The following is a 27,186-nucleotide window of genomic DNA, read 5'->3' as shown; positions in this document are numbered from 1 at the left end:
GCAACCGCGGCCACCAATCAGCAGCGGGCGCAGCCCCCTCTGCCTGAAACACGACGCCCCGCCCCCCGCGGCTCTTCCCAAAACACCCGCGCCTCACGGTCCCCCCTCTCTCCCAGCGCGACGCCCTCAAACTCAGGGTCCCCCAAGCACCCGCACACCCTCCAGCACCAGGAGTCGTCGCAGCTCGTTGAAGCCCCCGGGGCGCAGGGGGGGCACCGCGCTGCTGGTCGGGGGGTATAATGAACCAGCTGATCCAGAGGGCCCTGGGGCAACAGAAAAGGGGAACCCCCCGCGGAGCCTCACTAAGCCCTAGTCACCCTAACGGCCGGCTAGAGGAGCAGACCTCCTTCTTCCCCTCCGCCCCACCAGAGCCCGCAGGAGCTCGCAACCGCACTGAACTCCGGGGGGGGAGGAGAGGAGCCGACAACAGCCAGCGAGAGAAACTGCAGGTAACCACAACCAGGATGTGACTGTTTCAAGCACTACTGCACTGAGGAAACAGCTTATACACACACTGACACTGCCCTGAGAGAGAGAGGGGTTAATACACACACTCCTCCTGCACACTGACACTGCCCTGAGAGAGAGAGGGGTTAATACCCACACTCCTCCTGCACACTACTGTACACTGACACTGCACTGAGAGAGAGAGAGGGGTTAATACACACACTCCTCCTGCACACTACTGTACACTGACACTGCACTGAGAGAGAGAGGGGGTTAATACACACACTCCTCCTGCACACTACTGTACACTGACACTGCACTGAGAGAGAGGGGTTAATACACACACTCCTCCTGCACACTACTGTACACTGACACTGCACTGAGAGAGAGGGGTTAATACACACACTCCTCCTGCACACTACTGTACAGTGACACAGAGAGAGAGAGAGCTACCTTTGTGGTGTGACACTTTGTGGTGTACCTACCACCACAAAGCCCTGCTGAGCCAAGAGCTGAGCCCAAAACAGAGCCCCCTGAGCCAGCTGGTCCTGAGGCTCACCAACCTGAGCCACACCGACGCTAACCAGCCTCAGGACAGCACTGCTAGAGCACCACAACCCAGACTCAACCACATCACAGATCAAACAGCAATATCTCACACACAAACAAACACAACATAAACTGGAATGCTACAGAACCTTAAACAGACAATACACACTAGCTGAATATTTGACCAAAATAAAAAATAACAAACAGAAACAGACCCTGATGAAGTACAGGCTCAGTGACCACAGCCTGGCCAGAGACACTGGACACAGACAGACCTGACTGCCCAGAGAGGACAGGCTCAGTGACCACAGCCTGGCCATAGAAACTGGGTGACAAAGGCAGACCTGGCTGCCCAGAGAGGACAGGCTCAGTGACCACAGCCTGGCCAGAGACACTGGACACAGGCAGACCTGTCTGCCCAGAGAGGACAGGCTGTGCTCCCACACCCAGCGGGGAGAAATAGAGACAGAGGTGCACTTCCTACTGCACTGTGACAGATACTCTGGGATTAGAGAAACATTCTTCCCGAAATTCAGAAATCTAATCCCAGAGTTCCCACACCTGCCAAAACCACAACAGGTCCCAATCCTACTGGGAGAGGGAGGAGGGAACTCAGTTGATCTGGCAGCCCAGTATGTGATCTCCTGTCACAGCCTGAGGAACAGTGAGTCCGTCTCCCAATAATGCTCCAGCCGCCTACAGTATATGTCAATATTATATAATATGTCTTTGTTGTAAATGTCTGTAGATTTTATTTTACTTCTATTTTTTGTTTTGTTCTATGTTGATTTTATTATTTTTATTTGCTTTGGCAACACTGATTGTACCCATCGGTCATGCTAATAAAGCACCTTGAATTGAAAGAAAGAAAGAAAGAAAGAAAGAAAGGTTAATACACACACTCCTCCTGCACACTACTGTACACTGACACTGCACTGAGAGAGAGAGGGGTTAATACACACACTCCTCCTGCACACTACTGTACACCGATACTGCACTGAGAGAGAGAGGGGTTAATACACACACTCCTCCTGCACACTACTGTACACTGACACTGCACTGAGAGAGAGGGGTTAATACACACACTCCTCCTGCACACTACTGTACACTGACACTGCACTGAGAGAGAGGGGTTAATACACACACTCCTCCTGCACACTACTGTACACTGACACTGCACTGAGAGACAGAGGGGTTAATACACACACTCCTCCTGCACACTACTGTGGTGGAGGGGAGTCCCCATTACCTGTAAAGCGCTTTGAGTGGAGTGTCCAGAAAAGTGCTATACAAGTGTGAGCAATTATTATAATTATTACTGTACACTGACACTGCACAGAGACAGTAACTCCTGTTTCTCAAGATTCTTTATTGCAACATCATACAATCATGTTGTAGAGATTCTTGGCATCTCTTCCCAAATCAGAACTGCTGGGATCCTGTTGAACTGCAAAGAGAGAAGAGCTTGAGTGAGTGAGGATAGGAGGCACAGCAGCACAGAGAGAGGAGAGAATCACAACGGGTCCCAATCCTATTGGGAGAGGGAGGAGAGAACTCAATTGAACTGGCAGCCCAGTATGTGATCTCCTGTCCCAGCCTGAGGAACAGTGAGCCTGTCTCCCAGTAATGCTCCATATTTCTACAGTAGATGTAATACATCTTACATCTTTGTTGTAAATGTCTGTAGATTTTATTTTTGGTTTTATTTTCATGTGAATTTTTATTTGCCTTGGCAACACTGATTGTACCCATCGGTCAAGCTAATAAAGCCCCTTGAATTGAATTGCGAGAGACGACAGGAGGAGAGGAAGGCACAGTGGCTGAGAGAGATGATGAGCTGAAGACAGACCTGCCTGCACTGAGCTCTGGCCCATCGGCACCAGGTGCTGTAGAGCAGGGCACTGTGCCACAGCCTCCTCCTGCACCAGCCTGAGAGGGCCCAGGGATCTCTGAGGAGAGAGAGAGGAGGGAGAGGCTGGTATCTGTGCCCAGCGGGCAGCAGGATCTCTGAGAGGAGAGCGAGCGAGAGAGAGGCTGGTATCTGTGCCCAGCAGGATCTCTGAGTGGAGAGCGAGCGAGAGAGAGGCTGGTATCTGTGCCCAGCAGGATCTCTGAGAGGAGAGTGAGCGAAAGAGAGGCTGGTATCTGTGCCCAGCGGGCAGCAGGATCTCTGAGAGGAGAGCGAGCGAGAGAGAGGCTGGTATCTGTGCCCAGCAGGATCTCTGAGAGGAGAGTGAGCGAAAGAGAGGCTGGTATCTGTGCCCAGCGGGCAGCAGGATCTCTGAGAGGAGAGCAAGCGAGGGAGAGGCTGGTATCTGTGCCCAGCGGGCAGCAGGGCACAGCACTGGGGGGTACTCACTGTGCCTCTGGAAGCAGCCCTCCACACAGGGCCCCTGGCTGGGGGAGCAGACCTCCGTGGAGCACATGAAGTAGATCTGGGGAGAGAAGGGGGATTAGGGGAGACCCCGAAGACCAGGAGCAGAGGGGTCCCCACAGTTGCTGAAGAGAGCCGCAGCCACAGGCTCCACGAGCCCACCGGAGCTCTCGGGGGGCCAAGAGCAGGTCCACAGGCCCCTGCCCCTCCCGGGCCTGAGGGCCGAGTCCGGTGGGTCAGTGGACGTCCCAGGGCTGAGCCTGCAGCCGGGCGGGCGGTCCGAACCTCCTGGTCCTCCCCGGGCCTCAGCGCGTGGCTCGGCACAAACTGGAAGGCGCGCACCAGGAAGCGGCGCCGCTGGCGGGTCGGGTCGGCCGGGCCGGGGTGCAGCACGGAGGTCTGGCCCACGTCCAGGGGGTTGGGACAGCTGGACAGAGGGGAGCACAGGGGTCACAGGGGCCAGAGAGGTCGAGGGTCACTGCTCTGAGCGCGGGTGAGGGCAGCAGGTACCCCCATCCCCAGCTCGAGAGCGAGGGGGGGCCCGCCGGCCCCCCAGGCCGAGACACTGACCCGTCGTAGATGAGCACCCAGGCGGCCTGCGCGGAGCGGGGGTAGGCCAGGCAGTAGTGCACCAGCAGCACCAGGCTGGGGTCGGGGGGCGACACGAGCCGCACCTCCAGGAACAGGGGGCGTCCCAGCAGGAGACTGAGGGGCCGGTGATACTGAGGGTAGAACTGAGTATAGTGTTCATCTGGAGAGAGAGAGGGGTTCATACACACACTGACTGGACACTCCAGTACATGAACACTGCACTGAGAGAGAGGGGTTCATACACACACTGACTGGACACTCCAGTACATGAACACTGCACTGAGAGAGAGAGGGGTTCATACACACACTGACTGGACACTCCAGTACATGAACACTGCACTGAGAGAGAGAGGGGTTAATACAGACACACTGACTGGACACTCCAGTACATTAACACTGCACTGAGAGAGAGAGGGGTTCATACAGACACACTGACTGACACTCCAGTACATGAACACTGCACTGAGAGAGAGAGGGGTTCATACAGACACGCTGACTGGACACTCCAGTACATTAACACTGCACTGAGAGAGAGAGGGGTTCATACAGACACACTGACTGACACTCCAGTACATGAACACTGCACTGAGAGAGAGAGGGGTTAATACAAACACACTGACTGGACACTCCAGTACATTAACACTGCACTGAGAGAGAGAGGGGTTCATACAGACACACTGACTGGACACTCCAGTACATGAACACTGCACTGAGAGAGAGAGGGGTTCATACAGACACACTGACTGGACACTCCAGTACATGAACACTGCACTGAGAGAGAGAGGGGTTCATACACACACTGACTGGACACTCCAGTACATGAACACTGCACTGAGAGAGAGAGAGGTTCATACAGACACCCTGACTGGACACTCCAGTACATGAACACTGCACTGAGAGAGAGAGAGGGGTTCATACACACACACTGACTGGACACTCCAGTACATGAACACTGCACTGAGAGAGAGGGGTTCATACAGACACACTGACTGGACACTCCAGTACATGAACACTGCACTGAGAGAGAGAGGGGTTCATACAGACACACTGACTGGACACTCCAGTACATGAACACTGCACTGAGAGAGAGAGGGGTTCATACAGACACACTGACTGGACACTCCAGTACATGAACACTGCACTGAGAGAGAGAGGGGTTCATACACACACTGACTGGACACTCCAGTACATGAACACTGCACTGAGAGAGAGAGGGGTTCATACAGACACCCTGACTGGACACTCCAGTACATGAACACTGCACTGAGAGAGAGAGAGGGGTTCATACACACACACTGACTGGACACTCCAGTACATGAACACTGCACTGAGAGAGAGGGGTTCATACAGACACACTGACTGGACACTCCAGTACATGAACACTGCACTGAGAGAGAGAGGGGTTCATACAGACACACTGACTGGACACTCCAGTACATGAACACTGCACTGAGAGAGAGAGGGGTTCATACAGACACACTGACTGGACACTCCAGTACATGAACACTGCACTGAGAGAGAGGGGGGTTCATACAGACACACTGACTGGACACTCCAGTACATGAACACTGTACTGAGAGAGAGGGGGGGTTCATACAGACACACTGACTGGACACTCCAGTACATGAACACTGCAGTGAGAGAGAGAGGGGTTCATACAGACACACTGACTGGACACTCCAGTACATTAACACTGCACTGAGAGAGAGAGGGGGTTAATACAGACACACTGACTGGACACTGAGAGAGAGAAGTTTACCAGTGGCAATGAGGAGCTGCACACCAAATTTCCCCTCAGCATGAAGTATGGGGGGCAGAAAAGGCATCTTCACCAGGAGTCCCACACTGGTCAGACTACCCTGTGCATAGCGGCACTCTACAAACAGCCTGGACATAGAGGGGTTAATACACACACTCCTGCACACTACTGTACACTGACACTGCACTGAGAGAGAGAGAGGGGTTCATACACACACTCCTCCTGCACACTACTGTACACTGACACTGCACTGAGAGAGAGAGGGGTTAATACACACACTCCTCCTGCACACTACTGTACACTGACACTGCACTGAGAGAGAGAGAGGGGTTCATACACACACTCCTCCTGCACACTACTGTACACTGACACTGCACTGAGAGAGAGGGGTTAATACACACACTCCTCCTGCACACTACTGTACCCTGACACTGCACTGAGAGAGAGGGGTTAATACACACACTCCTCCTGCACACTACTGTACCCTGACACTGCACTGAGAGAGAGAGGGGTTAATACACACACTCCTCCTGCACACTACTGTACCCTGACACTGCACTGAGAGAGAGAGGGGTTAATACACACACTCCTCCTGCACACTACTGTACACTGACACTGCACTGAGAGAGAGAGAGGGGTTAATACACACACTCCTCCTGCACACTACTGTACACTGACACTGCACTGAGAGAGAGGGGTTAATACACACACTCCTCCTGCACACTACTGTACCCTGACACTGCACTGAGAGAGAGGGGTTAATACACACACTCCTCCTGCACACTACTGTACCCTGACACTGCACTGAGAGAGAGAGGGGTTAATACACACACTCCTCCTGCACACTACTGTACACTGACACTGCACTGAGAGAGAGAGGGGTTAATACACACACTCCTCCTGCACACTACTGTACACTGACACTGCACTGAGAGAGAGGGGTTAATACACACACTCCTCCTGCACACTACTGTACCCTGACACTGCACTGAGAGAGAGAGGGGTTAATACACACACTCCTCCTGCACACTACTGTACACTGACACTGCACTGAGAGAGAGAGGGGTTAATACACACACTCCTCCTGCACACTACTGTACACTGACACTGCACTGAGAGAGAGAGAGGGGTTAATACACACTCCTCCTGCACACTACTGTACACTGACACTGCACTGAGAGAGAGAGGGGTTAATACACACACTCCTCCTGCACACTACTGTACACTGACACTGCACTGAGAGAGAGAGGGGTTAATACACACACTCCTCCTGCACACTACTGTACACTGACACTGCACTGGGGGGGGGAGATGCACTTTGTACCTGAAAGGTAAGTCTCGGGTGATACGCCCATAGTTCTGACTCCTGGTCGTCATGGTGTTGGTGACCTCAGTCAGGTACACCAGTGTCTCCCCAACGACCTGCCGTCACACAGACAGACTGCTGTCACAAAACCAGGCCGCCTGCGAGAGAGAGACGGGGCGCCCTTGCTGGACCTACAAAGGAGCGTGTCCCACAGCCAGAGAGGGGGACCCTGAAGACCGCGAAGTCGGGGGTGGAGACAAGGGGGCTGCAGGAAGGGTTCCCCGCAATCACCAGGCTGGTGGGGTCCAGGGGGGGCTCAGCCAGCGAGCGGGCCACGGAGAAGACGAAGTGACCGTCAGGGGTGCACTCTGCGGAGAGGAGGGGCGCGTGAGTGAGCGCCGCTGGGCCGCGGGGGGCGCGCCTGCAGAAAGGGGGGACCCTACCGTCCATGGGGTAGTAGCACCGGCCGGAGAGGGGCTCCACGCAGCAGCCCCTCCGCAGGCAGCCGGAGGGGGAGAGGCCCCCTGCTCCACACTGCACCCGCTGGCCGGGCGGGGAACTGCAGCCCGGACTGGCAGGGGCAGGGCGGAGGGGGCAGGACAGCCGGCTGGCACCCCGCGCCCCGCTGGCAGCGACGTACAGCACCTCCAGCGTGTAGCGACCTGCCTGAGAGACAAGGGATGGGGTCACCCCCTCCCCGAGCCTGCCCTGGGGGGCAGCGGTCAGCGGTCAGCAAGCTCACCTCTCTCCGGACATGACAGGCGCTGTAAGGGACCCTCAGAGTGTTCCTGTCCCCTGCGCTGGTCACCTCGTACCCACACAGCCCTGCAGCCCCCAGTACCCCCACCTCCTCTCCAGAGGCACCTACAGCAACACAGGATAGACTGTCCAGTAGTGTGCAGGAGGAGTGTGTGTATTAACCCCTCTCTCTCTCAGTGCAGTGTCAGTGTACAGTAGTGTGCAGGAGGAGTGTGTGTATTAACCCCTCTCTCTCTCAGTGCAGTGTCAGTGTACAGTAGTGTGCAGGAGGAGTGTGTGTATTAACCCCTCTCTCTCTCTCAGTGCAGTGTCAGTGTACAGTAGTGTGCAGGAGGAGTGTGTGTATTAACCCCTCTCTCTCTCTCAGTGCAGTGTCAGTGTACAGTAGTGTGCAGGAGGAGTGTGTGTATTAACCCCTCTCTCTCTCTCAGTGCAGTGTCAGTGTACAGTAGTGTGCAGGAGGAGTGTGTGTATTAACCCCTCTCTCTCTCATTGCAGTGTCAGTGTACAGTAGTGTGCAGGAGGAGTGTGTGTATTAACCCCTCTCTCTCTCTCAGTGCAGTGTCAGTGTACAGTAGTGTGCAGGAGGAGTGTGTGTATTAACCCCTCTCTCAGTGTACAGTAGTGTGCAGGAGGAGTGTGTGTATTAACCCCTCTCTCTCTCAGTGCAGTGTCAGTGTACAGTAGTGTGCAGGAGGAGTGTGTGTATTAACCCCTCTCTCTCTCAGTGCAGTGTCAGTGTACAGTAGTGTGCAGGAGGAGTGTGTGTATTAACCCCTCTCTCTCAGTGCAGTGTCAGTGTACAGTAGTGTGCAGGAGGAGTGTGTGTATTAACCCCTCTCTCTGTCAGTGCAGTGTCAGTGTACAGTAGTGTGCAGGAGGAGTGTGTGTATTAACCCCTCTCTCTGTCAGTGCAGTGTCAGTGTACAGTAGTGTGCAGGAGGAGTGTGTGTATTAACCCCTCTCTCTGTCAGTGCAGTGTCAGTGTACAGTAGTGTGCAGGAGGAGTGTGTGTATTAACCCCTCTCTCTCAGTGCAGTGTCAGTGTACAGTAGTGTGCAGGAGGAGTGTGTGTATTAACCCCTCTCTCTCAGTGTAGTGTCAGTGTACAGTAGTGTGCAGGAGGAGTGTGTGTATTAACCCCTCTCTCTCTCAGTGCAGTGTCAGTGTACAGTAGTGTGCAGGAGGAGTGTGTGTATTAACCCCTCTCTCTCTCAGTGCAGTGTCAGTGTACAGTAGTGTGCAGGAGGAGTGTGTGTATTAACCCCTCTCTCTCTCAGTGCAGTGTCAGTGTACAGTAGTGTGCAGGAGGAGTGTGTGTATTAACCCCTCTCTCTCAGTGCAGTGTCAGTGTACAGTAGTGTGCAGGAGGAGTGTGTGTATTAACCCCTCTCTCTCTCAGTGCAGTGTCAGTGTACAGTAGTGTGCAGGAGGAGTGTGTGTATTAACCCCTCTCTCTCTCAGTGCAGTGTCAGTGTACAGTAGTGTGCAGGAGGAGTGTGTGTATTAACCCCTCTCTCTCTCGGTGCAGTGTCAGTGTACAGGAGTGTTCAGTAGTGTGCAGTAGCTGGGCTCTACTCACTCCGCACTGCGATGCCCCTGACTGGCCCGCGGGGCAGGTCCACACTCAGATGCTGCTGCCCACAGGTGACCCTGGGCTGGAGTGGGGCGTGGAGCGGGTGGGGGGAAGGGCGGGGCCCAGGGTGGTCAGTGGTCCGAGGGGGTGTGGGGGGAGTCTGACCAGGAGCCACTGGGCACCGCAGGTCCAGCGTGCGCCAGCGCAGCAGGGCATCGTCGTGGAAACGGAGCGGGAGAGAGAGCAGGGATGGGGCCTGGGAGAGGACAGGGGTTACCGGGCTGTCCCGCGCACCGGGCCGGGCCGAGCCGGAGGCGCACACTGACCAGCGTCCGGGAGTCACAGCCGGGCAAGGGGGAGGAGAAGACCACCCCCCCCTCGTCTCCCCTCTTCACCTCGTAGGCGCAGAGTGGCGCCGCGCCCCCCACTGGCCGCCACGCGCCGCTGCGGTCTGCAAGAGCAGGACGGGCTCTTGTGGGCGAGGTCCTGACCCGGCCCAGCCCGACTCCCGGCCCGGCCCGGTGCCACCCGCCTCGCGGCTCACGGGTCAGACCCGGGCGTTCAGGGACCGCAGGGGCCCCAGTGACCGCCACAGGGGCCCCGTGACCACTGCGAGCTGGCCCCAGAGGTCGGGGGGAGAGGCACCCCGCCGCCTGCGTCCACCCACCCCAGGAGATACCGGGTGCGTGGTCACCGTCCAGGGGAGACCCTGGGGAGACGCGGACTCACCTCGGACCTGCAGCGAGTCGGGCCGGGCAGACGGCAGCACCGCCCACATCCTGGTCTTCCTGCAGAGGAGCGAGGGGGGCCGCGGCGGGGGGGCAGCTGTCCCAGGGGGAGGGGGAGCAGGGGGCAGAACAGCCGGGCAGGACAGAGTGACCTCCCTCTCACCCCAGAGCAGGGTCAGGGAGTACACCCCCCCCTGAGGAGAGGAGACACCCTGACTGAACACTCCAGTACATGAACACTGCACTGAGAGAGAGAGGGGTTCATACAGACACACTGACTGGACACTCCAGTACATTAACACTGCACTGAGAGAGAGAGGGGTTCATACAGACACACTGACTGGACACTCCAGTACATTAACACTGCACTGAGAGAGAGAGGGGTTCATACAGACACTGACTGGACACTCCAGTACATTAACACTGCACTGAGAGAGAGAGGGGTTCATACAGACACACTGACTGGACACTCCAGTACATGAACACTGCACTGAGAGAGAGAGGGGTTAATACACACACACTGACTGGACACTCCAGTACATGAACACTGCACTGAGAGAGAGAGGGGTTCATACAGACACACTGACTGGACACTCCAGTACATGAACACTGCACTGAGAGAGAGAGGGGTTCATACAGACACACTGACTGGACACTCCAGTACATGAACACTGCACTGAGAGAGAGAGGGGTTCATACAGACACACTGACTGGACACTCCAGTACATTAACACTGCACTGAGAGAGAGAGAGGGGTTAATACGCACACACTGACTGGACACTCCAGACATCTCTCTACTGTACCTCTGACTTGACTCCACAGCCACTGTACGCCACAGTGAAGACCAGCCTGTCCTCACTCCTCCTCCAGCTGAACCCACAATGCACTGCAACTTCATCCACCAACACCCACTGCCCCCTCACTGGAAGAGACAGAGGGGTCAGGGTCAGGGTCAGGGTCAGTGCCTGACTGCACACGACAACACAGGATGAAGGTGGGACTCACAGTGCACCCGGAGCTCCTGAACAGACAGCGCCTCCAGCTGGACACTCATCTCCGCAGGGCTACAGGAGATTGGAGGGGGCAGCAGGGGAAACACAGGGCAGGACATCAGGACAGGGCGCCCCTGCCAAAGCACTGGCAGCACATAGCGTCCACCCTGAGAGAGAGGGGTTAATACACACACTCCTCCTGCACACTGACACTGAGAGAGAGAGGGGTTAATACACACACTCCTCCTGCACACTGACACTGCACTGAGAGAGAGAGAGGGGTTAATACACACACTCCTCCTGCACACTACTGTACACTGACACTGCACTGAGAGAGAGAGGGGTTAATACACACACTCCTCCTGCACACTACTGTACACTGACACTGCACTGAGAGAGAGAGGGGTTAATACACACACTCCTCCTGCACACTCCTGTACACTGACACTGCACTGAGAGAGAGGGGTTAATACACACACTCCTCCTGCACACTACTGTACACTGACACTGCACTGAGAGAGAGAGAGGGGTTAATACACACACTCCTCCTGCACACTCCTGTACACTGACACTGCACTGAGAGAGAGAGGGGTTAATACACACACTCCTCCTGCACACTCCTGTACACTGACACTGCACTGAGAGAGAGAGGGGTTAATACACACACTCCTCCTGCACACTACTGTACACTGACACTGCACTGAGAGAGAGAGAGGGGTTAATACACACACTCCTCCTGCACACTACTGTACACTGACACTGCACTGAGAGAGAGAGGGGTTAATACACACACTCCTCCTGCACACTACTGTACACTGACACTGCACTGAGAGAGAGAGGGGTTAATACACACACTCCTCCTGCACACTACTGTACACTGACACTGCCCTGAGAGAGAGGGGTTAATACACACACTCCTCCTGCACACTACTGTACACTGACACTGCACTGAGAGAGAGAGGGGTTAATACACACACTCCTCCTGCACACTACTGTACACTGACACTGCACTGAGAGAGAGAGAGAGAGGGGTGAATACACACACTCCTCCTGCACACTACTGTACACTGACACTGCACTGAGAGAGAGAGGGGTGAATACACACACTCCTCCTGCACACTACTGTACACTGACACTGCACTGAGAGAGAGGGGTTAATACACACACTCCTCCTGCACACTACTGTACACTGACACTGCACTGAGAGAGAGAGGGGTTAATACACACACTCCTCCTGCACACTACTGTACACTGACACTGCACTGAGAGAGAGAGGGGTTAATACACACACTCCTCCTGCACACTACTGTACACTGACACTGCACTGAGAGAGAGAGGGGTTAATACACACACTCCTCCTGCACACTCCTGTACACTGACACTGCACTGAGAGAGAGAGGGGTTAATACACACACTCCTCCTGCACACTCCTGTACACTGACACTGCACTGAGAGAGAGAGGGGTTAATACACACACTCCTCCTGCACACTCCTGTACACTGACACTGCACTGAGAGAGAGAGGGGTTAATACACACACTCCTCCTGCACACTCCTGTACACTGACACTGCACTGAGAGAGAGAGGGGTTAATACACACACTCCTCCTGCACACTACTGTACACCGACACTGCACTGAGAGAGAGAGGGGTTAATACACACACTCCTCCTGCACACTACTGTACACTGACACTGCACTGAGAGAGAGAGGGGTTAATACACACACTCCTCCTGCACACTACTGTACACTGACACTGCCCTGAGAGAGAGAGGGGTTAATACACACACTGCTCCTGCACACTACTGTACACTGACACTGCACTGAGAGGGGGGGGTTACACACACACACACTGCAGCTCAGCGCTGTACTCTGGGGACAGACCTGCTGGCTGGTGGCACAGCCAGTATACGGCACCGTGAGGACCAGCTCCCTCCAGGTTTTCCTCCAGCTCAGTCCACAGTGAGGGGGCAGCTGGGAGAGGGGGATGGGGGTGGCGCCCCCTGGGGGAGAGAGGGAGACGTTGCTGCCTTCTGCCTGCTGCACCCCCACAGCCGCCCCTCCCCTCGCTCACCGGGCGCCACGGCGATGTCGTCCGCGCGCCGCCCTCTCACGGTCAGCGTCATGCCGTCGGCCCCGCAGTGCACCCTGGGACCCCTGCGCAGCCACGAGCCCAGAGGGGGCCCCGACACCTCGCCCTGCGCCCCGCCTGCAGAGGGGACAGAACACAGGGAGACAGGGGCCACAGCCGCCCCCCGGGAGAGCAGCAGCAGGGCGCATGGGGCTCCTCTCGCCCCGGTGCGGAACATCGAGGGGTGACGTCCCAGGGGGCCCCGTGTCCCGAGACAGACGGCACCGGCGTCCTGGGACCTCAGGGGACGAGCGATTCACACAGGGGAGCGCCTGCTCTACACCAAGGGCGGTGGGAGTGTGGAACAGGTCAAGCACGTGTGCAGGCGACTTCTCTGAAGAGGCTGGATGATTTTCTCACCTCCTATAGCTCTTAATCTCCTTCATCACCAAACGAGCTGGACAATATACTATTAATATACTCTTATATATATATACTGTTAATATACAGCTCACAAACACCCCCTCTCACAGCACACAGCTCACAGACACCCCCTTCACCCCCACAGAGCCACAGACACCCGGCCCAGTCCCGGTTCGGCACTCACGCGCCCTGACCTGGGCTCGGCTCCCAGTGCGAGTCCGGCGCCGGCTGCCTGCTGCCGGACATCCAGTCCGGGTCCCGGGAGCCCAGCGGCTGGTCCATCAAGACCGAGCCCGGGCTGGGAGAGGGACGGCGCCCGGCTTCCAGAATCCGCCCGGGCTCGGTCCCGTGTGCCGGGGCGGGGACGGGTTGCCCGGGCCGGGCCGTCTCCCGCACGGAGTCCACTCGCATCAGCGTGGACGCGTCTCCCCCCGCGTCCAGCCTCTCGCCCACGCCGGGCCAGCGGGAGGCGCGGGCCCCGTACCCCGGGGGGTCCGGGGGCTCGTCGGAGCGGTCGTAGTCGGGGTCCGTTTCCCCGTAGGCCTTCAGGAAGTCGGAACCAGTGAGGCGGCCCCGCACGAGCCCCGTGCAGCTCCACGTGAGCACGATCAGAAAGCCGAGCTCGGCGCGTCTCCACACAGAAAGCATCGCCGCGCACAGCACAGCACAGCACAGTCCTCCTGCGGGCCTGCGGGCGGCCGCCATATACCCTCGGCCGCCATCGCGGGACTCGCATTCCCACGCGTGTCCGAGCCCGCCCGGCGCGCGGCTCGATGAGGATGACGACACCCGCGGCGCGCGTGGACGGGTCTCGGCCCTTGAGCGCTTTTCAAAGGCCGACAGGTGACACGGAAGAGGAGACTTATTGCCCCTCCCCTCCAGCCCAGAGAGAAGCAGCAGGCAGGACACACGTGGAAACTGACAGGGAGTGAGAGCAGCAGCTCTACTGTACACAGAGAGGGGTTGGAGGGGGGAACGGGCGTTGAAGCCGATAAACTGGCTTCTCTCCAGACACAGCTGGATGAGCTCCTGCAGTGGGGACAGGAGGCTCTACTGTACACAGAGTGGGGTGGGAGGGGGGAACAAGCTGCCCAGCCGATTCCCTGGACGCCCCTCTCTCCCCCCTTCAGCAGGGCTGCGATCTGGGGCTCGTGCAGGGAGCTGTGCAGCAGCCCCTCGGCTCAGGGGGTGAGGACCTGCCCCGGCCTCATGCACTGACGAACTCACACCCTCACTTCCAAACAACAACACACAGAGTTCACCACTGCTCTGCACCGAGCATGCCAGCGTGTGTGCGCTCGCGCAGGGCTCTGTGCTGTGTACATGAGGGCTTGTGTGTGTTCACTCAGGGCACCGTGTTGTGTGGGGTTGTGCGTGTACACTCACTCAGGGCTCTGTGCTACACGGGGTTGTGTGTGTACACTCACTCAGGGCTCTGTGCTGTGTACATGAGGGCTTGTGTGTGTTCACTCAGGGCTCCGTGTTGTGTGGAGTTGTGTGTGTGCACGCGCATGCTCTGTGCTGTGTGTGAGTGCATACCCGCTCAGGGCTCTGTGCATGTGTGTGAGTGCATACCCGCTCAGGGCTCTGTGCTACACGGGGTTGTGTGTGTACACTCACTCAGGGCTCTGTGCTGTGTACATGGGGGCTTGTTTGTGTTCACTCAGGGCACCGTGTTGTGTGGAGTTGTGTGTGTGCACGCGCACGCTCTGTGCTGTGTGTGAGTGCATACCCACTCAGGGGTCTCGGGGCTCAGGGCTTTGTGAGTGTGCGTACTCAGTCAGGGCTCGGTGTTGCGTGGGGTTGTGTGTGTACACTCACTCAGGGCTCTGTGCTGTGTACATGAGGGCTTGTGTGTGTTCACTCAGGGCTCCGTGTTGTGTGGGGTTGTGCGTGTACACTCACTCAGGGCTCTGTGCTACACGGGGTTGTGTGTGTACACTCACTCAGGGCTCTGTGCTGTGTACATGAGGGCTTGTGTGTGTTCACTCAGGGCTCCGTGTTGTGTGGGGTTGTGTGTGTGTGCACGCGCGCGCTCACTCAGGGCTCCGTGCTGTGTGTGAGTGCATACCCGCTCAGGGCTCTGTGCATGTGTGTGCACACGTGGACTCGCACAGGGCATCTGTGTGTGCACTCAGGCCTGTGCCCTGTGCGTGCGAGCGCTCGCTCGCTCAGGTCTCTGCAGCGCTGCTCAGAAGAGCTCTGCTTTGGTGTCAAGAGCCCCCCCCACTGACGAGCCAGGACACAGACTTGCTCAGCTCAGACTTTATTCCAGTCCCCATCCCCCGCCCCCCGGCCGCAGGTTCGAGTCCTTCCGTCAGACGCCGCTGTGGGCGGGAGGGGGTGTCAGATCGCAGAGCTGCTTGAGGAACACTCCGAGCCACTGGGGGCGCACCTGAGCCGCGGGGGCCACGCCAGGCTCGAACCCCGGGCAGCATGCAGCGCCCGCCTCCCCCGCCCTGAGGGAGAGAGGGGAGAGGCTGTGAGCAACCTGGTCTCCAGCCAGCCAGCGCCACCACCTCCACCCCCCGACACCCCCCGGTGTGAAGAGGAGTACCTCCACCCCACCCCCACCCCCCAACTGTGAAGGGAGGGGTATCTGCACCCTGTACCCCCCCCCCGTTACCCCAAAGCAGCAAGGGGTACTGACGGCGGGGGCCGGGGCAGCGTAGCAGGCAGGCCCTGCGGGCCGGGGAGCAGGCCTCTGTGGAGCACAGCACCCGCACCTGGGGACGAGAACACAGCCGGATCAGAACCGAACCGGGGAGCGGTACCGCCGAGAACTGGAGCCCCACAAAGCAGGAGCCTTCTGATCATCTCCGATCCAGTCCGGGTTTCACGACCCCAGTCCGGCCCAGTCTGACCTCGTCACCTCCTGGAGGCGTTAACAGGCGCCAAGGCACTGCGATGAGCTCAGAGGGGCTCATTCGTCTGGAGGCTCCTGGCCAATACAGTGCGTCCGAGTGTCACTGACAAGTAGTGCCTGGCTGGGCCACCTAGTGGACAAGACCGGGACTGCAGAGACAGTTACAAGAGATTCAGGGAGGAGGCTGTGCTGACGGGTCACTCCTACAGCCCGTCAGGAGAGAACAGACAAAACAGACTGACCTCTTCATGAATCTGTAGGGGGAGCTTCCTTACAGTGAAGCGCAGCTTGTCTCTGAACACCTGCCTCTCAAGTCGCTGTGAGCACCTGCACAGAGAGAGGGGTTAATACACACTCCTGCACGCTGCTGTACACTGACACTGCACTGAGAGAGAGAGGGGTTAATACACACACTCCTCCTGCACACTACTGTACACTGACACTGCACTGAGAGAGAGAGAGGGGTTAATACACACACTCCTCCTGCACACTACTGTACACTGACACTGCACTGAGAGAGAGAGAGAGGGGTTAATACACACACTCCTCCTGCACACTACTGTACACTGACACTGCACTGAGAGAGAGAGGGATTAATACACACACTCCTCCTCCACACTACTGTACACTGACACTGCACTGAGAGAGAGAGAGGGGTTAATACACACACTCCTCCTGCACACTACTGTACACTGACACTGCACTGAGAGAGAGAGAGGGGTTAATACACACACTCCTCCTGCACACTACTGTACACTGACACTGCACTGAGAGAGAGAGAGGGGTTAATACACACACTCCTCCTGCACACTACTGTACACTGACACTGCACTGAGAGAGAGAGAGAGAGAGAGAGAGGGGTTAATACACACACTCCTCCTGCACATTACTGTACACTGACACTGCACTGAGAGAGAGAGAGAGAGAGGGGTTAATACACACACTCCTCCTGCACACTACTGTACACTGACACTGCACTGAGAGAGAGAGGGGTTAATACACACACTCCTCCTGCACACTACTGTACACTGACACTGCACTGAGAGAGAGAGAGGGGTTAATACACACACTCCTCCTGCACACTACTGTACACTGACACTGCACTGAGAGAGAGGGGTTAATACACACACTCCTCCTGCACACTACTGTACACTGACACTGCACTGAGAGAGAGGGGTTAATACACACACTCCTCCTGCACACTACTGTACACTGACACTGCACTGAGAGAGAGAGAGAGAGGGGTTAATACACACACTCCTCCTGCACACTACTGTACACTGACACTGCACTGAGAGAGAGGGGTTAATACACACACTCCTCCTGCACACTACTGTACACTGACACTGCACTGAGAGAGAGAGAGAGAGAGGGGTTAATTAAGTTAGGGGCACACTGACCCGTCGTAGATGAGCACCCAGGCGGCCTGCGCGGATCTGGGGTACGCCACACAGTAGTGCACCAGCAGCACCAGGCTGGGGTCGGGGGGCGACACGAGCCGCACCTCCAGGAACAGGGGGGCCCTCAGGCTGAGGCGCAGGGGCAGCTGGCTGGGCCTGTAGAACTGGGCGTAGGTCGAGTCTGGGGAGGAGGGGGTGAGTGAGGCTGGGGGTCCTATCTCCCACACCACCATGCAGGTGCTCGAGAACCAGGCGGGAGGTGCACTGCCCCCTAGTGGTCTTCCACAGTGGTGCTCTGACCTCTGGCCACGCGGATCTCTACCCTGGTGCGCTGCGTTGCCTTGGAGATGGGTTGGGCATGGGGGTGCTTGAGGTAGACGCCCTGGTGCCAGGAGGGGCCCCGGCCTGTGTAGACGCACTGGACAGAGGACCTGGAGCAGAAGACACACCTGAGACACGGGTCTGGCCCCGGTGTGAAGGGCTCTCTCACCACTTTTCATCAGAGAGGTGGGCTCATTGCAGAGTAGCTGTTCCTGGTCAGCATATCAGCGCCTAGGAGCCCCTCCCACAAACCCTCTGGCCAAACCCCCTGCCAGGAACATGCAGACTCCACACAGAAGGAGCCCCTGGAGTCAGAGAGGACCAGAGCCGTGTCACTGTGCCCATGAAGTCCTGTGGCAGTGCTGTACCCAGAAAGCCCACTGCCAGCCCAGTCCTCCTGCACAGGGTCCCGCTCCGGCCCATCTCAGACCACCAGAACCCGGGCCTGGCGCACACTCACCTGTACAGGACAGCGTGCGGGATGTCCTGGTTCCAGTCAGCGCCGGTCCAAACAGTCCCCCTGACTTCAGCCACATAAACTTGCAAGTTTCTTGTCACCTGAGGAACAGGACCAGCACACCAGTAAGAGCAGCCCACACACAGACACACACCCCCAGTGCGCAGCAGTCTGATCTACTCCAGGTGTGACAGTGCTGTCAGTCAGACCCCCAGTGCGCAGCAGTCTGATCCACTCCAGGGTTTACAGTGCTGTCAGTCAGACTCCCAGTGTGCAGCAGTCTGATCCACTCCAGGGTTTACAGTGCTGTCAGTCAGACTCCCAGTGTGCAGCAGTCTGATCCACTCCAGGGTTTACAGTGCTGTCAGACCCCCAGTGCGCAGCAGTCTGATCCACTCCAGGGTTTACAGTGCTGTCAGTCAGACTCCCAGTGCACAGCAGTCTGATCCACTCCAGGGTTTACAGTGCTGTCAGTCAGACTCCCAGTGTGCAGCAGTCTGATCCACTCCAGGGTTTACAGTGCTGTCAGACCCCCAGTGCGCAGCAGTCTGATCCACTCCAGGTGTGACAGTGCTGTCAGTCAGACTCCCAGTGTGCAGCAGTCTGATCCACTCCAGGGTTTACAGTGCTGTCAGACTCCCAGTGCGCAGCAGTCTGATCCACTCCAGGTGTGACAGTGCTGTCAGTCAGACTCCCAGTGCGCAGCAGTCTGATCCACTCCAGGGTTTACAGTGCTGTCAGTCAGACTCCCAGTGCGCAGCAGTCTGATCCACTCCAGGGTTTACAGTGCTGTCAGTCAGACTCCCAGTGTGCAGCAGTCTGATCCACTCCAGGGTTTACAGTGCTGTCAGTCAGACTCCCAGTGTGCAGCAGTCTGATCCACTCCAGGGTTTACAGTGCTGTCAGTCAGACTCCCAGTGCGCAGCAGTCTGATCCACTCCAGGTGTGACAGTGCTGTCAGTCAGACTCCCAGTGCGCAGCAGTCTGATCCACTCCAGGGTTTACAGTGCTGTCAGTCAGACTCCCAGTGCGCAGCAGTCTGATCCACTCCAGGGTTTACAGTGCTGTCAGTCAGATTCCCAGTGCACAGCAGTCTGATCCACTCCAGGGTTTACAGTGCTGTCAGTCAGACTCCCAGTGCGCAGCAGTCTGATCCGCTCCAGGGTTTACAGTGCTGTCAGTCAGACTCCCAGTGTGCAGCAGTCTGATCCACTCCAGGGTTTACAGTGCTGTCAGTCAGATTCCCAGTGCGCAGCAGTCTGATCCACTCCAGGTGTGACAGTGCTGTCAGTCAGACTCCCAGTGCACAGCAGTCTGATCCACTCCAGGGTTTACAGTGCTGTCAGTCAGACTCCCAGTGCACAGCAGTCTGATCCACTCCAGGTGTGACAGTGCTGTCAGTCAGACTCCCAGTGCGCAGCAGTCTGATCCACTCCAGGGTTTACAGTGCTGTCAGTCAGACTCCCAGTGCGCAGCAGTCTTTGCTCCAGGGTTTACTGCAGACTCAGACTAATCAGGGTTTCGAATAGCTCTGCTAACGTCTCCCACTGGGAAATTCAGTCACACAAGCTGGAAGACTGCAGCTGCTGCTGCTGTTTCTGAGAGACAGAGGGGACACCCCCACACCCCCCGAGACTCACCCGCAGCTGCGTGCCACACTCCCGCCGGTGGAACTTGAAGACGGCGAAGTCCTGGGTGAGAGAGACCGGGGGGCACCCACACTCCCCCACCCTCAGACTGCCCAGGTCAACAGGGGGCGTCGCTGAGCCGCGGTGAATCGAGAAGACAAAGTGCCCGTCTTTCGTACAGGCTGAGAGAGAGAGAGAGGGGTTAATACACACACTCCTGTACACTGACACTGCACTGAGAGAGAGAGGGGTTAATACACAGACTCCTCCTGCACACTACTGTACACTGACACTGCACTGAGAGAGAGGGAGGGGTTAATACACACACTCCTCCTGCACACTACTGTACACTGACACTGCACTGAGAGAGAGAGAGAGAGAGAGGGGTTAATACACACACTCCTCCTGCACACTACTGTACACTGACACTGCACTGAGAGAGAGAGAGAGAGAGGGGTTAATACACACACTCCTCCTGCACACTACTGTACACTGACACTGCACTGAGAGAGAGAGGGGTTAATACACACACTCCTCCTGCACACTACTGTACACTGACACTGCACTGAGAGAGAGAGGGGTTAATACACACACTCCTCCTGCACACTACTGTACACTGACACTGCACTGAGAGAGAGAGAGAGGGGTTAATACACACACTCCTCCTGCACACTACTGTACACTGACACTGCACTGAGAGAGAGAGAGAGGGGTTAATACACACACTCCTCCTGCACACTACTGTACACCGACACTGCACTGAGAGAGAGAGAGAGGGGTTAATACACACACTCCTCCTGCACACTACTGTACACTGACACTGCACTGAGAGAGAGAGAGAGGGGTTAATACACACACTCCTCCTGCACACTACTGTACACTGACACTGCACTGAGAGAGAGAGAGAGGGGTTAATACACACACTCCTCCTGCACACTACTGTACACTGACACTGCACTGAGAGAGAGAGAGAGAGGGGTTAATACACACACTCCTCCTGCACACTACTGTACACCGACACTGCACTGAGAGAGAGAGAGGGGTTAATACACACACTCCTCCTGCACACTACTGTACACTGACACTGCACTGAGAGAGAGAGAGAGGGGTTAATACACACACTCCTCCTGCACACTACTGTACACTGACACTGCACTGAGAGAGAGAGGGGTTAATACACACACTCCTCCTGCACACTACTGTACACTGACACTGCACTGAGAGAGAGAGAGAGGGGTTAATACACACACTCCTCCTGCACACTACTGTACACTGACACTGCACTGAGAGAGAGAGAGAGGGGTTAATACACACACTCCTCCTGCACACTACTGTACACTGACACTGCACTGAGAGAGAGAGAGAGGGGTTAATACACACACTCCTCCTGCACACTACTGTACACTGACACTGCACTGAGAGAGAGAGAGAGGGGTTAATACACACACTCCTCCTGCACACTACTGTACACTGACACTGCACTGAGAGAGAGAGAGGGGTTAATACACACACTCCTCCTGCACACGACTGTACACTGACACTGCACTGAGAGAGAGAGGGGTTAATACACACACTCCTCCTGGACACTACTGTACACTGACACTGCACTGAGAGAGAGGGGTTAATACACACACTCCTCCTGCACACTACTGTACACTGACACTGCACTGAGAGAGAGAGGGGTTAATACACACACTCCTCCTGCACACTACTGTACACTGACACTGCACTGAGAGAGAGAGAGGGGTTAATACACACACTCCTCCTGCACACTACTGTACACTGACACTGCACTGAGAGAGAGAGAGGGGTTAATACACACACTCCTCCTGCACACTACTGTACACTGACACTGCACTGAGAGAGAGAGAGGGGTTAATACACACACTCCTCCTGCACACGACTGTACACTGACACTGCACTGAGAGAGAGAGGGGTTAATACACACACTCCTCCTGCACACGACTGTACACTGACACTGCACTGAGAGAGAGAGGGGTTAATACACACACTCCTCCTGCACACGACTGTACACTGACACTGCACTGAGAGAGAGAGGGGTTAATACACACACTCCTCCTGCACACTACTGTACACTGACACTGCACTGAGAGAGAGAGGGGTTAATACACACACTCCTCCTGCACACTACTGTACACTGACACTGCACTGAGAGAGAGGGGTTAATACACACACTCCTCCTGCACACTACTGTACACTGACACTGCACTGAGAGAGAGGGGTTAATACACACACTCCTCCTGCACACTACTGTACACTGACACTGCACTGAGAGAGAGAGGGGTTAATACACACACTCCTCCTGCACACTACTGTACACTGACACTGCACTGAGAGAGAGAGGGGTTAATACACACACTCCTCCTGCACACTACTGTACACTGACACTGCACTGAGAGAGAGAGAGGGGTTAATACACACACTCCTCCTGTACACACACACAGAAAATTTAATACACTCATACAGATCAGTACTCGGGGTCCCCCCCTACCGTTCATGGGGTAGTAGCAGCCACCGGCCTCTCCTGCCCCCACACAACAGCCTCTGGACACACAGGCTGCAGCGCCGATGGAGGGAGCGCCACACGCCACCTGCTGGTCAGCCGGGATACTGCAGCCTGCGGGAAGAGCAGAGTACAGGTGGCCATCAGCTCCTCTGATCCAGGAGGGACTCGAACCCCCAGCAGGACCGGCACCAAGCGGACCCGGTACCTGAGGGACTGCTGGGGCCGAGGGCCTGCGGGCCTGGTTCTTGATGGAACACAGCAACTGGCTCAAATTGGGGGCCACCCGGTCTGTGTGCTGGTCTGTGTGCTGGTTTCCGACCCGGTCTTGGAGCCGGCCTGCGACCCGGCTTGCGACCCGGTCTTGGAGCCGGCCTGCGACCCGGCTTGCGACCCGGTCTTGGAGCCGGCCTGCGATCCGGCCTGCGACCCGGCTTGCGACCCGGTCTTGGAGCCGGCCTGCGACCCGGTCTGTGTCCTGGTCTCCGACCCGGTCCGGGAGCCGGCCTGCGCCCCGGTCTGTGTCCTGGTCTCCGACCCGGTCCGGGAGCCGGCCTGCGCCCCGGTCTGTGTCCTGGTTTCCGACCCGGTCCGGGAGCCGGCCTGCGCCCCGGTCTGGGAGCTGGTTTCCGACCCGGTCCGGGAGCCGGCCTGCGCCCCGGTCTGGGAGCTGGTTTCCGACCCGGTCCGGGAGCCGGCCTGCGCCCCGGTCTGGGAGCTGGTTTCCGACCCGGTCCGGGAGCCGGCCTGCGCCCCGGTCTGTGTCCTGGTCTCCGACCCGGTCCGGGAGCCGGCCTGCGCCCCGGTCTGTGTCCTGGTCTCCGACCCGGTCCGGGAGCCGGCCTGCGCCCCGGTCTGTGTCCTGGTTTCCGACCCGGTCCGGGAGCCGGCCTGCGCCCCGGTCTGTGTCCTGGTTTCCGACCCGGTCCGGGAGCCGGCCTGCGCCCCGGTCTGGGAGCTGGTTTCCGACCCGGTCCGGGAGCCGGCCTGCGCCCCGGTCTGGGAGCTGGTTTCCGACCCGGTCCGGGAGCCGGCCTGCGCCCCGGTCTGTGTCCTGGTCTCCGACCCGGTCCGGGAGCCGGCCTGCGCCCCGGTCTGTGTCCTGGTCTCCGACCCGGTCCGGGAGCCGGCCTGCGCCCCGGTCTGTGTCCTGGTCTCCGACCCGGTCCGGGAGCCGGCCTGCGCCCCGGTCTGTGTCCTGGTTTCCGACCCGGTCCGGGAGCCGGCCTGCGCCCCGGTCTGTGTCCTGGTTTCCGACCCGGTCCGGGAGCCGGCCTGCGCCCCGGTCTGGGAGCTGGTTTCCGACCCGGTCCGGGAGCCGGCCTGCGCCCCGGTCTGGGAGCTGGTTTCCGACCCGGTCCGGGAGCCGGCCTGCGCCCCGGTCTGTGTCCTGGTCTCCGACTCGGTCCGGGAGCCGGCCTGCGCCCCGGTCTGTGTCCTGGTCTCTGACCCGGTCCGGGAGCCGGCCTGCGCCCTGTGGGAAGAGCAGCCCAGTGAGAGGCAGAAGGGAACAGGGCCGGAGTGTCCTGCTGAGGGGGGGGCAGACCTGTCACCAGCAGGCCGCTCGGACCCCCACCCCAGAGCCTGGGGCCGTTCCTCCTGACACCCCAGACCCCCTGAGCCTGGGCTCGGACTGCCCCCCACCAGCGGGACACTCACCTGGGGGGCGGGGCAGGTTGGGGAACCCCTCCCCTCTCCAGGGCAGCAGGAAGATGGGGGGCCACCCACACTCCCTCAGCTCTCTCTCCAGGTCCCAACAGCGTCGGGGCTTCCTTGCCACACCATCCTCTTCCTCCCTCTTGCCCGGAGAAGAGGTACCGTGGTCTTCCTCCCTCTTGCCCGGGGAATGGGTATCGTGGTCTTCCTCCCTCTTGCCCGGAGAAGAGGTACCGGGGTCTTCCTCCCTCTTGCCCGGAGAAGAGGTACCGGGGTCTTCCTCTTTGCCCCTGCTGGGTCGCCCTGGGTCTCGATCTTCCTCCCTCTTACCCGGAGAAGAGGTACCGTGGTCTTCCTCCCTCTTGCCCGGAGAAGAGGTACCGGGGTCTTCCTCTTTGCCCCTGCTGGGTCGCCCTGGGTCTCGATCTTCCTCCCTCTTGCCCGGAGAAGAGGTACCGGGGTCTTCCTCCCTCTTGCCCGGAGAAGAGGTACCGGGGTCTTCCTCTTTGCCCCTGCTGGGTCGCCCTGGGTCTCGATCTTCCTCCCTCTTGCCCGGGGAATGGGTATCGTGGTCTTCCTCCCTCTTGCCCGGAGAATGGGTACCGTGGTCTTCCTCTTTGCCCCTGCTGGGTCGCCCTGGGTCTCGATCTTCCTCCCTCTTACCCGGAGAAGAGGTACCGTGGTCTTCCTCCCTCTTGCCCGAAGAGGTACCGTGATCTTCTTCTTTGCCACTGCTGGGTCGCCCTGGGTCTCGATCTTCCTCCCTCTTGCCCGGAGAAGAGGTACCGTGGTCTTCCTCCCTCTTACCCGGAGAAGAGGTACCGTGGTCTTCCTCCCTCTTACCCGGAGAAGAGGTACCGTGGTCTTCCTCTTTGCCCCTGCTGGGTCGCCCTGGGTCTCGATCTTCCTCCCTCTTACCCGGAGAAGAGGTACCGTGGTCTTCCTCCCTCTTGCCCGGAGAAGAGGTACCGTGGTCTTCCTCTTTGCCCCTGCTGGGTCGCCCTGGGTCTCGATCTTCCTCCCTCTTGCCCGGAGAAGAGGTACCGTGGTCTTCCTCTTTGCCCCTGCTGGGTCGCCCTGGGTCTCGATCTTCCTCCCTCTTACCCGGAGAAGAGGTACCGTGGTCTTCCTCCCTCTTGCCCGGAGAAGAGGTACTGTGGTCTTCCTCTTTGCCCCTGCTGGGTCGCCCTGGGTCTCGATCTTCCTCCCTCTTGCCCGGAGAAGGGGTACCGTGGTCTTCCTCCCTCTTGCCCGGAGAAGGGGTACCGTGGTCTTCCTCTTTGCCCCTGCTGGGTCGCCCTGGGTCTCGATCTTCCTCCCTCTTGCCCGGAGAATGGGTACCGTGGTCTTCCTCCCTCTTGCCCGGAGAATGGGTACCGTGGTCTTCCTCTTTGCCCCTGCTGGGTTGCCCTGGATCTTCCTCCCTCTTGCCCGGAGAAGTATCGGGGTCTTCCTCCCTCTTGCCCGGAGAATGGGTACCGTGGTCTTCCTCCCTCTTGCCCGGAGAATGGGTACCGTGGTCTTCCTCTTTGCCCCTGCTGGGTCGCCCTGGGTCTTGATCTTCCTCCCTCTTGCCCGGGGAATGGGTATCGTGGTCTTCCTCCCTCTTGCCTGGAGAAGAGGTACCTTGGTCTTCCTCTTTGCCCCTGCTGGGTTGCCCTGGGTCTCGATCTTCCTCCCTCTTGCCCGGAGAAGAGGTACCGTGGTCTTCCTCCCTCTTGCCCGGAGAATGGGTACCGTGGTCTTCCTCCCTCTTGCCCGGAGAAGGGGTACCGTGGTCTTCCTCTTTGCCCCTGCTGGGTCGCCCTGGATCTTGATCTTCCTCCCTCTTGCCCCTGTCCAGCTCCTCTGGGCCCAGCAGGGTTCTGGAGCCGGTCCAATCCAGCTCCCCATCCAGCTCTTCCGCGAGCTCGGCTCTGGGCCCAGGTGGGGACGGGTCTGCAGGCAGCCCGATGGGGGAGGCATCAGTCCCGGTACCAGGCCCGGTGGCGCCATCGCTCTCTGCGCCCACACAGCAGCGCCTGCCGCTGCCCGGGCGGGGCCTGCAGGGCCGCCTCGCCTTCATCTTCCTCCTCCTCCTCGTCGGCCGGCGGGCAGTCTCCGGCTCGGCGCGCTCCCTGGGCAGCGGGACAGGGAGCTGGGGTCCGGGACGGTACCGCCCGCGTCGCGCCAGTGGGGTCGGAGGTCCCTCGAAGCTGCGCGGGCGCTCGGAGGAGGACCGCGGGACGCCCTGGTCGCGGCTCCGCTGTCCTGCCCCCCCTCCGAGGGCACCCGCCCCCAGCGCGGCTGCCCAGGCCACCAGGAGCAGGCGCAGCCCCGTCTCACAACTAAACGGCATCTTGAGGGGCCCCCAGACTTGTCACGCACCCTGAAAGCGGCAGGAGGCGAGGGGACGCCCCGGGCTGGGAGAAGCGGCGGAGAGGGCCGCTGGGGTCGCAGGGCGAGGAGAAGCTCGAACCGCAGCCTCGGTGCGTCTTGCACACCAACACAGACACGGAGACGGAGACAGGCACCAGCTTCCGGCCGCCGCGCGCGCGTGAGAAGCCGGGTCCCCGCCCGCGCTGCGCTTTATAGGGACGCGACTTCCGCCTCCGCGGCAGCAGCCAATCACGGCCGGGGGGCAATTACATCACCGCCGAGCTCGGGGCGTGGCCGCGGCGCGCGGCTCTTAACCTGCGCTTCCGGGGTGTTAATTAGTTGGTAATTATCGCGTGCTGGTCAGCTGTAGGGCGATAGGATCATCCGGCCGGTTGTTTTTAAA

The 27,186-nt window shown here is 58.3% G+C and overlaps 2 protein-coding genes and 1 long non-coding RNA gene across 5 annotated transcripts; 1 reads left to right on the top strand and 2 right to left on the bottom strand.

Annotated features, from left to right (window-relative positions):
* Positions 1-96: 96 nt before the first annotated feature.
* Positions 97-2,779, top strand: LOC138241970 (uncharacterized). The gene is made up of 2 exons (XR_011191237.1): positions 97-449; positions 2,423-2,779. It is a non-coding gene; the product is annotated as an uncharacterized lncRNA (long non-coding RNA).
* LOC107078907 (uncharacterized) lies at positions 2,346-14,442 on the bottom strand. 3 transcript variants are annotated; one of them, XM_069196378.1, is made up of 17 exons: positions 13,768-14,441; positions 13,154-13,288; positions 12,964-13,082; positions 11,096-11,249; positions 10,894-11,012; positions 10,091-10,283; positions 9,688-9,812; positions 9,368-9,617; positions 7,769-7,890; positions 7,222-7,692; positions 7,045-7,142; positions 5,721-5,848; positions 3,941-4,121; positions 3,656-3,797; positions 3,356-3,431; positions 2,846-2,945; positions 2,346-2,443 (listed from the first exon to the last, which is right to left on the bottom strand). In XM_069196378.1, exons 1-17 carry the CDS (start codon positions 14,276-14,278, stop codon positions 2,419-2,421), a joined length of 2,949 nt encoding a protein of 982 aa, XP_069052479.1. In that variant the 5' UTR covers positions 14,279-14,441; the 3' UTR covers positions 2,346-2,418. The 3 variants fall into 3 exon arrangements, with proteins under 3 accessions (XP_069052479.1, XP_069052478.1, XP_069052477.1); XM_069196377.1 differs by having other exon boundaries at positions 3,356-3,797; positions 7,222-7,394; positions 7,470-7,692; XM_069196376.1 differs by having other exon boundaries at positions 3,356-3,797; positions 13,768-14,442.
* A 1,390-nt stretch (positions 14,443-15,832) lies between these two features.
* LOC138242014 (collagen alpha-1(I) chain-like) lies at positions 15,833-26,952 on the bottom strand. Its single transcript, XM_069196667.1, has 10 exons — positions 24,429-26,952; positions 22,978-24,243; positions 22,758-22,883; positions 20,258-20,427; positions 18,621-18,718; positions 18,140-18,270; positions 17,840-18,020; positions 16,682-16,766; positions 16,224-16,299; positions 15,833-16,032 (listed from the first exon to the last, which is right to left on the bottom strand). The coding sequence occupies exons 1-10, from the start codon at positions 26,761-26,763 to the stop codon at positions 15,920-15,922; spliced, it is 4,581 nt and encodes a 1,526-aa protein (XP_069052768.1). The 5' UTR covers positions 26,764-26,952; the 3' UTR covers positions 15,833-15,919.
* Between the last annotated feature and the right edge of the window lie 234 nt (positions 26,953-27,186).

This window comes from Lepisosteus oculatus, chromosome 12, assembly GCF_040954835.1.
Source record: "Lepisosteus oculatus isolate fLepOcu1 chromosome 12, fLepOcu1.hap2, whole genome shotgun sequence".
Classification (NCBI taxonomy): Eukaryota; Metazoa; Chordata; class Actinopteri; order Semionotiformes; family Lepisosteidae; genus Lepisosteus; species Lepisosteus oculatus.
Note: the sequence above shows the minus strand (reverse complement) of the source record. Positions and strands in the feature narration are given on the sequence as shown.